This window comes from Alosa pseudoharengus, unplaced genomic scaffold (assembly GCF_046254945.1).
Source record: "Alosa pseudoharengus isolate Yale_2024_CS ecotype anadromous, Long Island Sound unplaced genomic scaffold, YU_APseudo_1.1 YU_APseudo_1.1_scf_10, whole genome shotgun sequence".
NCBI classification, from domain to species: Eukaryota; Metazoa; Chordata; class Actinopteri; order Clupeiformes; family Clupeidae; genus Alosa; species Alosa pseudoharengus.
Genome location: NW_027468565.1, coordinates 38076303 through 38091619, shown reverse-complemented (window position 1 = coordinate 38091619; position 15317 = coordinate 38076303). Strand labels below are relative to the sequence as shown.

The 15317-nt window shown below is 46.0% G+C and overlaps 1 protein-coding gene across 4 annotated transcripts in view; it reads right to left on the bottom strand.

Annotated features, from left to right (window-relative positions):
• Positions 1-851: 851 nt before the first annotated feature.
• hipk2 (homeodomain interacting protein kinase 2) overlaps positions 852-15317 on the bottom strand; it is an 85279-nt gene continuing 70813 nt past the window's right edge. For 3 of the 4 annotated variants that reach the window (XM_076271518.1, XM_076271519.1, XM_076271520.1), the window contains exons 11-15: positions 13949-14128; positions 12924-13304; positions 11300-11574; positions 10245-10387; positions 852-8328 (exon numbers count right to left, since the gene is read on the bottom strand). In XM_076271518.1, coding sequence (XP_076127633.1) covers positions 7822-8328; positions 10245-10387; positions 11300-11574; positions 12924-13304; positions 13949-14128 — 1486 coding nt within the window. In that variant the 3' untranslated portion in view covers positions 852-7821. The remainder of the gene's footprint in view (positions 8329-10244; positions 10388-11299; positions 11575-12923; positions 13305-13948; positions 14129-15317) is intronic. The other variant, XR_012983763.1, reaches the window with a different exon arrangement.

Sequence of the window (15317 nt, the reverse complement as noted above, 5' to 3'; positions counted from 1 at the left end):
TGACATGAGGTTACCAGCCTCGATCGGCTGTCAACCTTATAGATGCGTGGGCTCTGATGCATGCTGATTGTTGGTGGATTCGACCAGGGTGCAAATGATTGATGTTTTGTCCCCCTTCTTTTGCAAAGTTCTATGCCAGAAATAGCCTAGTAGTCTGGATTAAATTCCCCTTGTGCGAGCATGGTGGCCCATAATTACGCGTTTTTGCAAATGCGCGCAAGGAACTGGATTGCATCTTGATCTGGAATCATAATCCTTATTAGTCTCTTCAGGCTAATATGCACGGGTGTGGATCTTAACCTTGGTGAGGTCTACGCATGAAAATAAGGAGGCGTATGCGTCTTCTAGGCCTACAGTTAGCCGCTGTGTCAGTTTTTGTATTTCACACTGAAAAATAGGAAGATATCCTAGCCAACTTATTGTCATGTTTGTTGGCATGCATTTCCAAAATGCCTGTACTGTAACGTGCGCAAACGGATAACAGACAACATCCACTGACCCATATCCCATCCTCTATGAATTCAAAAGTGCCCCTACTATTTTTATTTTTTGTGAACAGCACCATCTACTGGCGAAGTTCCCAACAGTGCAGGATTTTGCATGCGGTGGTGACCATTATTTTCAGTCATCCATGGATTCACTGTGTGGGCTAACTAACTAGTCAGAAGAAATGTCATATTATCTGTTAGGATAACTGCAATCTATGTTCTCATCTGTGACAGAAGAGGAACTACCATAGATTAAGAGATCATACTAGTGACAGAGCAACTCCTCTTTCAAGTAGGCCTATTCAAACACTGGGGATCTGAAGATAGAGGAAGAGACAAATGTAATAATAAACAAAACAGATATCTGTGACTTAACAGTTTAATGTAAATGCAAGACAAAGTGTGATTACATCCCTACACATATACAATATGCATATGTGAGCATACCAATTTTCATTATCAACTCGATTCACCTCGGAGACCGAAAAATGATCAAAAGTAACAGTGAATAACAAGCTATAAAATAGATCACCATGTCACCAGCACCCTCTCACCCTACGGTTAGTAATAGAACAATTAAAATAACTATTTTCTTCTTCTAGATCCCATCTGTTGATCCCCATCCACTGCTAACATTAGATGTAGAAGCCTAATGTGAATTCACCCATTTTTCTACAACGAAAATGATAAAGAGAAGCACAACATTGTAATGGTTAACACAAGCGCTTTAGTAGCAAGTATTCAACTTGTTGGAGTTAAATCATTCTTATTATTATTGTTATTTTATTTATTTTAAACATTCTATAAAGCCAGTAAAATATCCATTCTTGTAACATATTTGATAAGATTAGTCTAAAGAATTGGGTGGCCTACACTTAATGCTACGTCAACAGATTGAAATCAGAAGATGCCACACATTTTTTTAAATCCCCAATAAACAAACCAACAAACAAAAAATAAAACCTAAATAAAAAAAAACAATTAACACAAGGAGTTAAATAGACTACATGAAGATACTTGCAGCACACACTAGTAACAACCAATGAGAGTACGACATAGAGGAACTTATACAGCAATGCACACAGGAATAAAAAAGGACTCAGGAGTTCGTTTTTTTTTCTTTAGGTCTATTTGAGAAGTCATAGAAAAATATCATTTTTTGTTGTCATTTGCATTTTTTTTATAATACATTTTGTGAATGCTTGTCTGTGCGATTAGAAAAAAGGACAATGTGTGAACAGATAGCTGGGTGATGACTGCAGTAGCCTTTAGCATCAGTCGCTGCTACATTACCCCAGATGAGTCTGGAACAGGGTGGATTGGTGTGTTGGGGGGACATTGGCGATTCACAGCATCAATAGCCTAGACTTCCCATTTCCCATGCTACGGCTCCAGGTAACACCTCACCTAAGCTGAGGTGGACACTGCTTGTCAGTGCATGACTAATAAAGTCTGCCAGCCAAAAGGGACATCAAACATAACTCAGGGGCTACTGGAGGTGACGTCCTGTGTACACTCAATTGATTGTACCACAATAGTAGATACTAACCCCTACTAATCCTTTTTGTTTGTCATAAACAGAAACTGAGAACTACAAAACACTACTGAGGAAGAGTCTATATATAAAAACTAGATGAATCTGCTTTTAGCCGGTGCAGTTTGGTTCTTGGTCAAATGTAGCCGAATTGGAACGTTTGGCCTGTTTGCACTAGCAGGGCTCTGTGGGGGGGATTTGCATACACAACATCCTCTGGCTCTGACAGGCAGCTGGGGTGCTGTTGTCCGTCGGGAAACACTGGGGACTGATGCGTCACAGAACCGCCTGTTGCATGGGCCGTGTATCTGCAAATCTGGATCCTGAGGTGGAAACTCTGATCAGCGTTTAGGCACTGTCATACATACAGTACACACACACACACACTCTCTCTCACACACACACACACAGGGAAACATGTATCACACACACGCACACGAGCACATTCGCATACACACACTTGTGGAACCAAACGGGCAATGATAATATACTCTTTTCATGCTTTTCTCACAGCTGTGTGACTGTTAGCTTGTGCTTTCCAAAGCTCTCTTTTAATCAATCGGCCTACATGCGTTTCCCAATGTGGGGTTGGTTTGGGTTGGTGGGTGGGGTTGGTTGGGGTTGTTGGGTGGGGTTGGGGAGTGGGGTTGGGTGGGGTTGATGGGTGGGGTTGTTGGGTTGGTTGGTTGGGGTTGGTGGGTGGGGTTGTTGGGTGGGGTTGGTTGGGGTTGGTGGGTGGGGTTGTTGGGTGAGGGACCTGGGTGAGCACTTCTACATCTCTCTCCTTTTAAAAAGATATATAAAAAATCTTCAAGTAGTTCTCCTCAGAGGGTGAGAACCTCTGTGAGCAAAGTAATTCTAAACCATGCCTTCTGGAATGTTCCTCTCTGTTTAGGGGGTGCTGAAGTATTTTAGGAGCCAAGCGCACAGCGGGAAAGACTCCTTGATCACAGCTAACAGAGGAACCCATCCGACCATGGTCTGGCCCACAGCTAGGGCAGAGTGAGGGCCAGACGTCCAAAGAAGAGCTATGGCAGGACACAGGCTGCGTTCAGTGGAGCTGGACCAGCACTGGACTAACTGCCGGATCAGATCTGGCCCTGATCTGATGCTTAAGTCTCTCTGTAGTGCCTCGGCTAGATCTGCGTGTCTTGAGAGTGATACCACCCTGTACCACCCATCACTATGTGGAAGGCAATAGTTCAACAGAAACACAGTTTTTTTAAATCAAAGATCACCACAATACACAAAATTAGATGATACAAGATAGACTCTCAATACTCCAGAGCATAAAGGAAAAAAAAAACAGCTAGTCACTTCAACATACGGTAGCACATTTTGGTAGTTATAAGGTCACTGGATCTACTGCTGCTCATACATCTGATACAAAACCAACAAAAATAAACAAACAAACAAACAAAAAAAATAATAGACAAAAGACATTTATCAACACAGCGTAATGCTGTCATGTACATCACCTTTCAGAGTGGATTGACATAACTAAGGCTTGGAGGGCTAAAAAGGGCCTTTCACTAAATGCATTCACATGGGGCATGATAAAGTCAATTGCTGTATATCTGTGTAATGGAAACTAGTAGAAGGGTTTTACTTCTGGAAGAACAATAGTCAGCTATTAGAAGAATGTTGACCGGATACTGTGTCGGTAAGTAACAGGCTTATTGCATCTTTTGTGTTCGGATGGAGATTATGCCAGTGTTCGGATGGAGATTATGCCAGTGTTCGGATGGAGATTATGCCAGTGTTCGGATTATGGATGGCTGGATCTTTTCCAAAAATAGTCACTTTGTAGGCTGTCAATCAAAGATCATGTCAACTGTATCAACCACCTTCAGTACATTCGTGTTATGTTAGAGACCATTTTTCAAAGTTATAAACTGACATTTCTGGTTTTCGGCTCACTTCACCTACAGACCAAGGTGTAGCACACCAACAATCATTTTTAATAATTTCATATTTTGTCTTTACAAATTCATTTGTTTACAACATTAATAAAGCTTAATTACATCTTGAATGAAAACAAAGCAAACAAAAAACATTTAATTTACATATAAAACATCGGTCAATAAACAGATTTGGATTAGAGGATCTCAATCCAAGTTGGGTATTAGTTCAGACCAAGAGTGAATTATTCCAAGTGCACAAAATCAAATGAGTCATTACTTTGTTAAATGATGGCTACTGCCTTATTTTGTACTGTATGTTTGACATAGTTGTGAGCCTGTATGTATGTATGTATGTATGTATGACTGCATGTATGTATGCCTGTGTAAATCAGGTTCAGGATGGCCTGATGGCATAAAGCATGTTTTGTATGTTGGCTTTATGCAGATGCACAGTCAGTTGAAGAGGCAGAGAGCAGGGGTCAGTGCTGCTCTGTTACCATGGCAACTTTCTTTGGTGGGATGGGAGGGATGTGGGACAATTTAGCAACCCCTGTTTTGGTCAGTGGGGGGCGCAACAGAGTGATAATGAGAGAGGGAGAGAGAGAGATAGAGAGAGAAGCAGTTAATCTCTTAGCTCCTCTGTCCTCAGTGGAATGTCTCTGGGAGCCTTGATAGCTATTCACCCCAGGACGGATCAAAACCATTCTGGGGTCAGCCACTATCAGAGCAGGACAACATAGTGCGGTCCAAATACTTCATAGAGCAAGTGTTTTTAATGGTTGGGGGGAGGGAGGAGAAGCCTCAAATGTCTGACTGTCAAAGTGATGAACACAAGCCATATTCTGTCTTACATATTTGGGTGTTTTCCTTTAAGCATGGCCTGAAGTCAAACTCAGCTCCCGGTCAAGCCCCCGAATATGTCCCTGACCTGCACGGATTAGTACATCAGCACTTTAGATAAAACACGTCACACTGTTGTCTTTCAGTAATACTGAACAACACTTGCCTACACATGAAACCCCTCCCAGATAGCGATGTGTTTAACAAATCACAATACCACTTAACTAATAAAATATCTACAAGAATTATTGCAACAATCTCTAATAACAATAATAATAATAATAATAATAATAATAATAATAATAATAACAATAAAACAGCAAATCTATATAGCCAGGTAAAAATCTCAATGTAAAAAAACCCTCAAATGCAAGTACTATGGGATGAGACTGGAGGGGCTATGTTTACTAAACCAGCAAGTGGTTTTGATGTGCCCACGTTCACGAGGACAAGAAACTCAAACTCAAAACGCATTAAAGAAATTCATTGGCTAGTAGACAGGTCAACGTTAAATTAAGCAGCAATCACAAATCAAAACACGTAAGCATTGGCCCAAAGGTGTCCTACATACCGCTTGTCCCTTTTCACACAACATGATGTGGTTGGAGTCTGCAGTGCCCGCATTCAGATGTCGGGGCAAGTGCTGTGTCAGTAACTCTTCTCCGACTGGTCGGAGAGCATGTGGTGTGTTATGTTGTGCCCACGGGTTTCATGCGCCTATCCAAAGCTGGACAACCAGTTCTAAGCTTTTCCGTGAATCTCCACAGGAACAGACCAAAACAGACAATGACAAGAGAAAAAGAAACCTGACAAACCTGACTCAGAAAAGAAAAAAAAAAGTGTGCGTTCTTGCGCAACTCTCAATGACCACCAGGCGCTTCTCAGTAACCTGTTCTGACCTGCTCAATGCCATCAAACTCCGCTCTCGGAAGACGTGGAATCTCCTCTGCTCTCCTCCTCTCCACCTATTCCTTGTCCATCATCTTCTCATTCATGAATGCTCTCACTTATAGCCATCTCTTACCCTCCTCTTCCTCTTCCCCTGCTTCTGTTGAACCTGGCCTCTCGCCCTGCTTTGTCATCTGGTCTCTCTTTTTCTAGTGACCACCTCCCAAGAGAATGCAGAACTCTCCGTAACTCTTCGGCCACAGCCACTCTCTGGGTCTACTCATCTGATCTGACCACTATGGTTGATGTCCTCCAACAGCGTCTCAGCGACCGATCACCAAAACAACACAAAGCTCCCCTTGACCTTGAACCTGTTTGACCTGAACTACAGCCTCTCTTTCCTGTGGTGATCTCACTGAAAATCCGCAGTTTTGTCTGTCGATGCCTCGGATGTCCCTTTATGATTTAGAAACATGTAGCTTTGAGGCCGAGCTACACAGCATATATATATATATTTGTATATAGGGAGTGACTGACAGGTTTCAGCTGACTGCAAATTCAGCTCCACTCCAAACAGTTATCACAAAGGTTTGTCTTGAATAAACTTTGGTTTGTTACTCCAGGAAAGCCTGTCTCTTCACAGAAGCTAATTCCTAACAACAAGGCAGAAAACAAAGCAAAACTGCATGCTCGTGGGTTATAGTAAGGGCCAACGTCTATGAGCTACAAGTAGAAAGATCTACTAAGACAAAGATGTTTGACTTAAGACCATCTGTCACAACTAGTCTCGGATTCTTCTAGAAAGTTGCAGTGAAGTAAACGGTGTTGGTATATCTGTAAGGCACTACGAAGGAACAATGAGGAACCTACTGTAAGACCATGAAGGAGATATTCGCACAGGTGCTGAGTTAGGTGGACTACACACACATGGCAGACAACAGCACACACATTGTGTCCACACACACACACACACACACACACACAGACAATCACGTTGTACATGCCTATGTTATTATAACCACTTGTGCAATCACATTTAAAGAAGAAAAAAGTTCTATTGGTATCAGAAAGGTTGTTCATTAAATCAAATCTGGTTCAGGCTGCTACATTCTACAAATGGGGCCTGGTTCCAAATCCTAGCTTTAACGGGTTGTTTTATTTTTCTTCTAAATGTGAACGTAAAATGGAAAAAGTCTATAAATACATTAAAAAGTAGTATATATAGTCTTTTGTCTATTTTTTTAAATTTATTTCCAGAAGACTTCTCCAGTTGCCATGTTGGAGAGAAGAGCAGGCGTTGGTTCACCCCACGCATGCCACAAATGATTTGAAAACGTCCTAAGACAGTTCAAGGCCATCATCATTATTATTTTTTTTATCTTTGAAGAGCAGCAGGTATCCGTGTTTCCTCCATTTCCAAGTTCTTGCAGGAATACAAACGGCCACAAAAGTGACCTCGGTTGGAAAAAAAGTCAAGTTTCTTTTTTCTCTGATTGAAAATTAGAAAGGAGAACAAAAAAGATTTGATTGAAGTACTCAATAGAAGAAAGACTGAAAATCCCATGTCTTGTGGGGGCTTTCAGATGCAGCAACTCTCAGTAAAACACAGGGAAAAGTATGGCAAAAATAACAAATGTCTGTTTCCCAAAGCCAGACAATTTTAAACCCCAAATTAAAAATAAGAAACAAAGAAAAGAAAACAAACAAAAACTGGCCCTTTTAAAAACAAAACAAATCAAAATAATTCAACACTGAATAATAATCCTTTTCTATAGAATTGTACCCTTCCGTAATCCTCCCAGTTGGTCCTGACATCCCAGAGGGACAGCCTGGTCTGGCACGATCCCAGATCTGGGGGAGCCGAATCCAGCTGCCCTTTGGGTACCTGTCCATCCATCCGTCAACCTCCACCGCCAGTCCTCTTCTTCAAGTTTCAGGTGTGGGTATCTTTAGCAGGCTTGGCTCTGGGTCTCTGGGGGAAAGCAGCGTTGGGTGGGGGGGGCTTGTGGTGGTAGGGGGGAAGGAGGCATGAAGGCGCTAGGAAGAACTGGAGTTTTGGGGTGGTGCGGGTGTGGGTGTTGGTGCGGGTGTGGGTGCGGGTGTGGGTGCGGGTGGGGAGGCTCCAGTGTTTGGGTGCGGGCGGTGGTGGTGGTGGTGGCGGGCGTCTCTAGAGGTACGGGTACTGGTTGACCTTGGCAGGGCTCAGTGGGTATCCAGTGTAGACGGAGGAGACGGGCGATGCGCTGATGTAGGTGTGGTGCGTGAACTGGGCCTGGTACTGCGCGGCGTGCAGCGTGGGCGACGGCAGAACCGGGTGCGCCATGCTGACGGGCACCTGGTGGTGGTGGTGGTGGTGGTGCACCAGGCCCGGGGGCGCGTAGCCCGCCGTGGCATGCTGGTGGACGGCGTGCCGAGCCGCCGCCGCTGCAGCCGCCGCCGCAGTTCCCTGCGACGCCACTAGGTGCGCCATGGCGCCACTGGAGCCCAGCGCTGCCTGCGCCGTGTAGGTGTACAGGTGCGGCTGGCTCGCCAGGTGAGGCGCTACGCCGGCCGTGTGCGACGGGCTGCTGTGGTGGAAGGAGTAGGGCGCCTGGGCCGCCAGGGTCGGCGCGATGTAGGCCTGCTGCCGCTGGTGACCGCTGCCACCGCGCTCCATTGCCATGTGCTGCTGAGCCTGAGAACATGATGAGGTGAGAAGAAATAGGAGAGGAGAGGAGGAGGAGGAGAGAGGAGGAGAGGAGGAGGAGGAGGAGGAGAGGAGAGGAGAGGAGGAGGAGGAGAGGAGGAGGAGAGGAGAGGAGGAGGAGGAGGAGAGGAGGAGGAGAGGAGAGGAGGGGGAGGAGGAGGAGAAGGAGAGGAGGAGGAGGAGGAGAAGGAGAGGAGAGGAGGAGGAGGAGAGGAGAGGAGGAGGAGAGGAGAGGAGGAGGAGGAGAGGAGAGGAGGAGGAGAAGGAGAGGAGAGGAGGAGGAGGAGGAGGAGAGGAGGAGGAGAGGAAAAGGAGAGGAAGTGGAGGAGGAGGAGGAGGAGAAGAGAGGAGGAGGAGGAGGAGGAGGAAAGGAGAGGAGGAGGAGGAAAGGAGGAGGAGGAGGAGAGGAGAGGAGGAGAGGAGGAGGAGAGGAGGAGGGGGAGGAGGAGGGGGAGGAGGAGAGGAGAGGAGAGGAGGAGGAGAGGAGGAGGAGGAGGAAAGAAGGAGGGGGAGGAGGAGGAGGAGGAGAGGAGAGGAGGAGGAGGAGAGGAGAGGAGGAGAGGAGGAGGAGGAGGAGGAGAGGAGAGGAGGAGGGGGAGGAGGAGGGGGAGGAGGAGAGGAGAGGAGAGGAGGAGGAGAGGAGAGGAGGAGGGGGAGGAGGAGGAGAGGAAAGGAGAGGAGATGAAAAGAAGAGAGGAAAATATGATGAGATGAGAATAAAAAAGAAGAGCAGGAGAGGAGAGGAGGAGAAGGAGAAGAGGAGAAGGAGGAGAAGAGGAGAGGAATGGAGAGGAGGACGAAGAGAGGACAGGGGGTGAAAAGAAGAGAGGATAATATGATGAGATGTAGAGAAGGAGAGGAGAGGAAATGAAAGGAGGAGGAGAGGGAAGAGAGGAGGAGGAAAGGAGAAGAAAGGAGAGGAGGAGGAAAGGAGAAGAAAGGAGAGGAGGAGAGGAGGAGAGAAGTAAGAGAGGAGAGGAGAAGGAGGGGAAGGTGAGGAGAATATGATAAGATGTAGAGAAGGAGAGGACAGGAGACAAGAGGAAGAAGAGGAGGAGGAGAGGAGAGAAAAGGAGAAGAAAGGAGGGGAGAGAGAAAGAGAGAAGAATATGATGGAAGAAAATAAAAGAGCAAGAGACGAGAACAACAAAAACGTCAGATGAAGTCATACACACTCTCTATCATGCACACACACTCTCTATCCTTCACACACACACTCTATCATGCACACACACTCTCTATCATGCACACACACTCTCTATCATGCACACACACTCACCTTCACACACACACTCTCTATCATGCACACACACTCTCTATCATGCACACACACTCTCTATCATGCACACACACTCACCTTCACACACACACTCTCTATCATGCACACACACTCTCTATCATGCACACACACTCACCTTCACACACACACTCTCTATCATGCACACACACTCTCTATCCTTCACACACACACTCTATCATGCACACACACTCTCTATCATGCACACACACTCTCTATCATGCACACACACTCACCTTCACACACACACTCTCTATCATGCACACACACTCTCTATCCTTCACACACACACTCTATCATGCACACACACTCTCTATCATGCACACACACTCTCTATCATGCACACACACTCACCTTCACACACACACTCTCTATCATGCACACACACTCTCTATCATGCACACACACTCACCTTCACACACACACTCCCCCTGAAGTACTCTCACACACACTCTCTATCATGCACACACACTCCCCCTGAAGTACTCTCACACACACTCTCTATCATGCACACACACTCTCTATCATGCACACACACTCACCTTCACACACACACACTCACAAACAAACACATACGCGCGCTCACACAAACACATTCGCTCCTAACCTGACTGAGATTCAGAGGCTGCTGTTGGAAGCGTTGCTGACGGTAAGAGCTGCCCCCTGTCATCCCGGAGGTGTGCTTGTTTCCCATCATGCTTCCGTTAGATGACTTGTATTTGTACACCGAATTCTGGTGGCTCATGGTGTCTATAAAATATCATCAAGACAGATTCATATGAGTTTCAAATGAAAAAGACACACATTCAAAAGAGGTTACAATGAAAGATAGAGATAGATAGATAGATAGATAGATAGATAGATAGATACGTTATTAAATTCAAGAAAGAGCACAGTTCCTCAAGACTATGGCGACAATAACATGTTTCTTAACATGTTAGTAACACAAGTAAAACCTTGGTGATATTACAAAAGCAGGTCAAGAAATCTGGCCTGTCCCTGTCCCTCTCCACCTGTTCTTACCTGTCTTACAGCTTTACCTGTCCTTGTCTCTCCTCAGCTGTTCTCAGTCATCCCCATCCCCATCAGGTGACGCACCTACCCTCACCTGTCCATGTCCCTCTTCACCTGACCTTACCTGTCCATGTCCCTCTTCACCTGTCCATGTCCCTCTTCACCTGACCTTACCTGTCCATGTCCCTCTTCACCTGACCTCACCTGTCCATGTCCCTCTTCACCTGTCCATGTCCCTCTTCACCTGACCTCACCTGTCCATGTCCCTCTTCACCTGACCTCACCTGTCCATGTCCCTCTTCACCTGTCCATGTCCCTCTTCACCTGACCTCACCTGACCATGTCCCTTTTCACCTGACCTCACCTGTCCATGTCCCTCTTCACCTGACCTCTGACCTTACCTGTCCATGTCCCTCTTCACCTGTCCATGTCCCTCTTCATCTGACCTTACCTGTCCATGTCCCTCTCTTAACCTGACCTCACCTGTCCATGTCCCTCTTCACCTGCCCTCACCTGTCTTACTCTCATTCATCCTCAGCAGGTCAAACAGCTTCACCTGTCCTCGTCTCCCCTCGGCTGTTGTCAGTTGTGCTCATCCCCGGCAGGTGAAACACCTGTGCTCACCTGTCCCTCTCCCGTGCAGCTCACCTGTCAGCATGCGCTCGCACTCTCCCAGGCCATCGCTGCCGTTGCTCTTCAGCGGGGGGATGATGATGGTGCGGGGGTTGCCGTTGTTGTTGTTGTTGCCACCGCCTCTGCCATAGTTGTCCAGCTGCCCGTTGAGCTTGGGGTCGTATCCGTTGGCGACGGCGACGTTGGCTGTCCGCGACTCCATGGCGTAGGGGCTGCCAGCACTGCAGTCAGACTCGGGCGAGTCGTGCACCGTCACACAGCTGATGACGTTCTTGCGCTGCTTGGAGGAACTGGGAGAGGGATGGGGGAATCAACGGCACAATGTCATCATGTGTACATACAGTATTCCCACATATGTTATCACTTCATACAAGCTATATATTTTTTTTATTTTTTTTATAATTATATTTATTTGATTTCATACATGTAACAGAAATTGCTTATACCAGTACAGACATATTAACTATTATCAATTTACAATCCTACTCAGGCATGGTATTCACATTCTGTTACTCATACACCCATGCACCTATACCTAGGACACCCATACCCATTCATACTCCATACATACCTGCTGGATGCCCTAGCACACACACACACACACACACACACACACACACACACACACACACACACACACACACACACACACACACACACACACACACACACACACACACACACACACGACATGATCGCACTAACACCCCTACACTCACACATTGTTCTCCATGAGGTTCTCCCGTGTGGTCTTTATAACTTGCCCAACATTTGATTATAAAGATTCATAAATGTCCTGCCATACTCTATTAAATTGTTCTATTTTATTTCTGTCCTATCAATTCATACAAGCTATAAACACACACACACACACACACACACACACACACACACACATATAACTAGGTCTCACATACACGTACTGTACATGACTCACACAGAGACAGATGACAAATACAGTACGCATCCATAATGACACTGCTCAGATTCATATGCCTAATTCTTGCACACACACACACATACACACACATACCACACACAGAAATACACACCAAACACACACACACACACACACACACACACACACACACACACACACACACACACACAATGTGCATGTATATGCATACATTCTGCGTCCTAAGGGGCTCATGAATAGGACTCCAAACACAGCCGTGCAAATACACCGTTCCAGGTGCCATTTACTCAGAGCTAGGTGAATATTTGAGTATAAACACAAGCTGGCATTTACAGTGCACTCTACACGGCCAGGAAGATCTGTCTAAAAAGACAGAAAATGTAAAAAGGATTGGGAAGATGCACTTCAACACTCTTATGGGGGGGGGGGGGGGCTTACTGCAGTCATGGTGCAGTGTGTCACCACAAATTTTGCGTTTTATCTTGTTTTATGTATGTATATCTATAACTATTATATTTTGTTTTATTTATGATTATAATCAACATCATTGGAAATGAGGGCTATCCTCAATGAATTACCGAGAAGGTTGAATGAGTGAATATATGAATGAATGTGAGTGTTTGTGTGTGTCTATACTCAGCGTAGGCATACTGTCCATTGTTTTGATTCTATTTTATTGGGTATCTGTGGGTAGGGCCTGTCTTCTGATTGGCTGCTGACCTGCTGTGGGCGTGGCTCGGCTGGTCCTCGTCGTCCGTGTCGCTGCTGATGGTGATGACGCTGACGGTGGGGCTAGGCGTGTCGGGGATGACGATGGTCTGGCGCGGGTGGCCGTGGTGCTGAGGGGGGTCCCGCGTGGTGCTGGACGCTTGCTCTCCCATGCCCCCACCCCCCGTCCTCCACCCACCCCCACCCCCGCCGCCACCTCCGTAGCTCTGGGCGGGGACGCAGGCTGAGGAGGCGGTGGAGGAGGAAGAGGAAGAGGAAGGGCCGTTGGTGACCACGGTACCGCGAGGAGGAGTGTTCTCCTTGACCCGCTTGGAACGCTGTGGAGACAGGACCGTCTGGGAGGAGGACGACACTTCATACGCCGAGACGTTCCTGAAGGGGAGATAGAGAGAAATATGGAGAGATGGAAGGAAAGAGAGAGAGAGAGAGAGAGAGAGAGAAAGAGAGAGAGAGGGAGATGAAGAAAGATGGAGAGAAATGTAGAAAGACAGACAGAGAAAGAGAGAGAGAGAGAGAGATGGAGAAAAAGAAAGAGAGAGAGAGATGGAGACATGGTTAGACATGTAAAATAAGATAACATAGAAAGAAGGAGAGTGAGAGAGAAGGAAGATGGAGTAAGTGAATATGAAACTAAATTGCATACAGTATTTGACCTATGTATGATTTTAGGATCTATAATTCCTACCTGTGAGGCACTCTTAAGACAATTGATGTTTAGCTTTATGTGCCGCCTGGACAAGTCAGAGAACCAAATAATTGAAGCCCTAGTCAGCCCTCTGAAAAGCTGTTACAGATTCACTTCAAGGTTAAGAATGCATTGGTGCAAATGCCTGTATGGCCCATAGGCTAATATGTAATTTCCTATGTATTTTGTATCTCCTTTTTATACTATTTATTATGTATGTGTATGATATGGACCTGTGTCTGCAATAAAGCTTATATATATATATATATATATATATATATATATATATATATATATATAATTCCTCTGTGACCCTGTGTTGACCTCTGACCTGCTGGACATCTGGTGCTGCTTGCTTTTCTTGGAGGCAGAGCTGCTTGACGAGGGCTGTCGCATCACGTGAGCCACGCCCACATTCAAGGGTTGCTGGGAAGGCAGGGTCACGTGACCGGTCAAGAGAGTTGGCTGCTGCATGATGGGATTGTAATGGCTGCCATGAGGATGAGAGTTTCTGCGGGAGAAAATCATGGACACGTTAAGAGGGATGTGAAAGACTATCAAAAGCCAATCAAAACATCGTCATCGTAAATTTAAAGTAGACTTCTTTTGGACACTTTGCGTTTATTTAGATAGTACAGTGAAGATCGACAGAAAGTGAGTGGGAGAGAGAGATGGGGTGGGATTGGGAAATGACCACAGGTCAGATCCGAACTTGGGTCCCCATTGGCACTTGGACCTGAATATGGTATGGATGCTGTGGCCACTCATCAGCCATTCTTGACAAATAAATCTGTAATTCATAATGTAGGGAAGCGATTCCAAAGTACTTACTGAGACAATAAGGCGCAAACTCTCAAAGATGCATGAGTATAATGTTTCTTATACCAGGGTTGGAATCTTTCTTAGTACTCATACAGGGGCATAAACTCATGAAGCTTTGGAAAAGTGATTTTTGGCTCCTGATTCAGTCTGTTATAGACTACAGTGAACCATAAGAAACCTTCTCTGCTCCTACACTGCAAGGCTTTGTGGGACACTAGAGTACAGTTGCACAGGTTGGCCAGTAGGGGTCAGTGGCCTCTCAGGTAGAGACAGAGAGAGAGAGAGAGAGAGGGGGGGGGGGGATAGAGTAGGGTAAGGGAGGATAAGGGAGGAGAGCAGAGAGCAGACAGGAGACAGCAGAGAGAGAGAGAGAGAGAGAGAGAGAGAGAGAGAGAGAGAGAGGGAGGGAGAGAGAGAGGGATAGAGTAGACAGGAGACAGCAGAGAGCGAGAGCTCAGCAGGGATCCGTCTCTCTCGTCCACCCCAAACGGAGCTGATCTGAGGTCGTCCATCCCAAACGGAGCTGATCTGAGGTCGTCCACCCCAAACGGAGCTGATCTGAGGTCGTCCACCCCAAACGGAGCTGATCTGAGGTGGTCCACCCCAAACGGAGCTGACCTGAGGTGGGCTTACTGAGGACACGACCCTGACTAGCCGAGCCAAAGCAGCAGGCTGAGACCCCAGGCTCTGCTGTCCCTGACTGACATGCTGCTCAAAGCCCGGGAGCAAGAGCGGCCTGCTGCCTTTATTATGTGAAATAAATTATATTTTATATTATATTTTATTTATTATGTTATTGCTATTTTGGTGAAAGTAATGTAAACGTAGTGTAATGCCTTACAATTCAAAGACAGTAATATTGTAATGTAACAAATTAC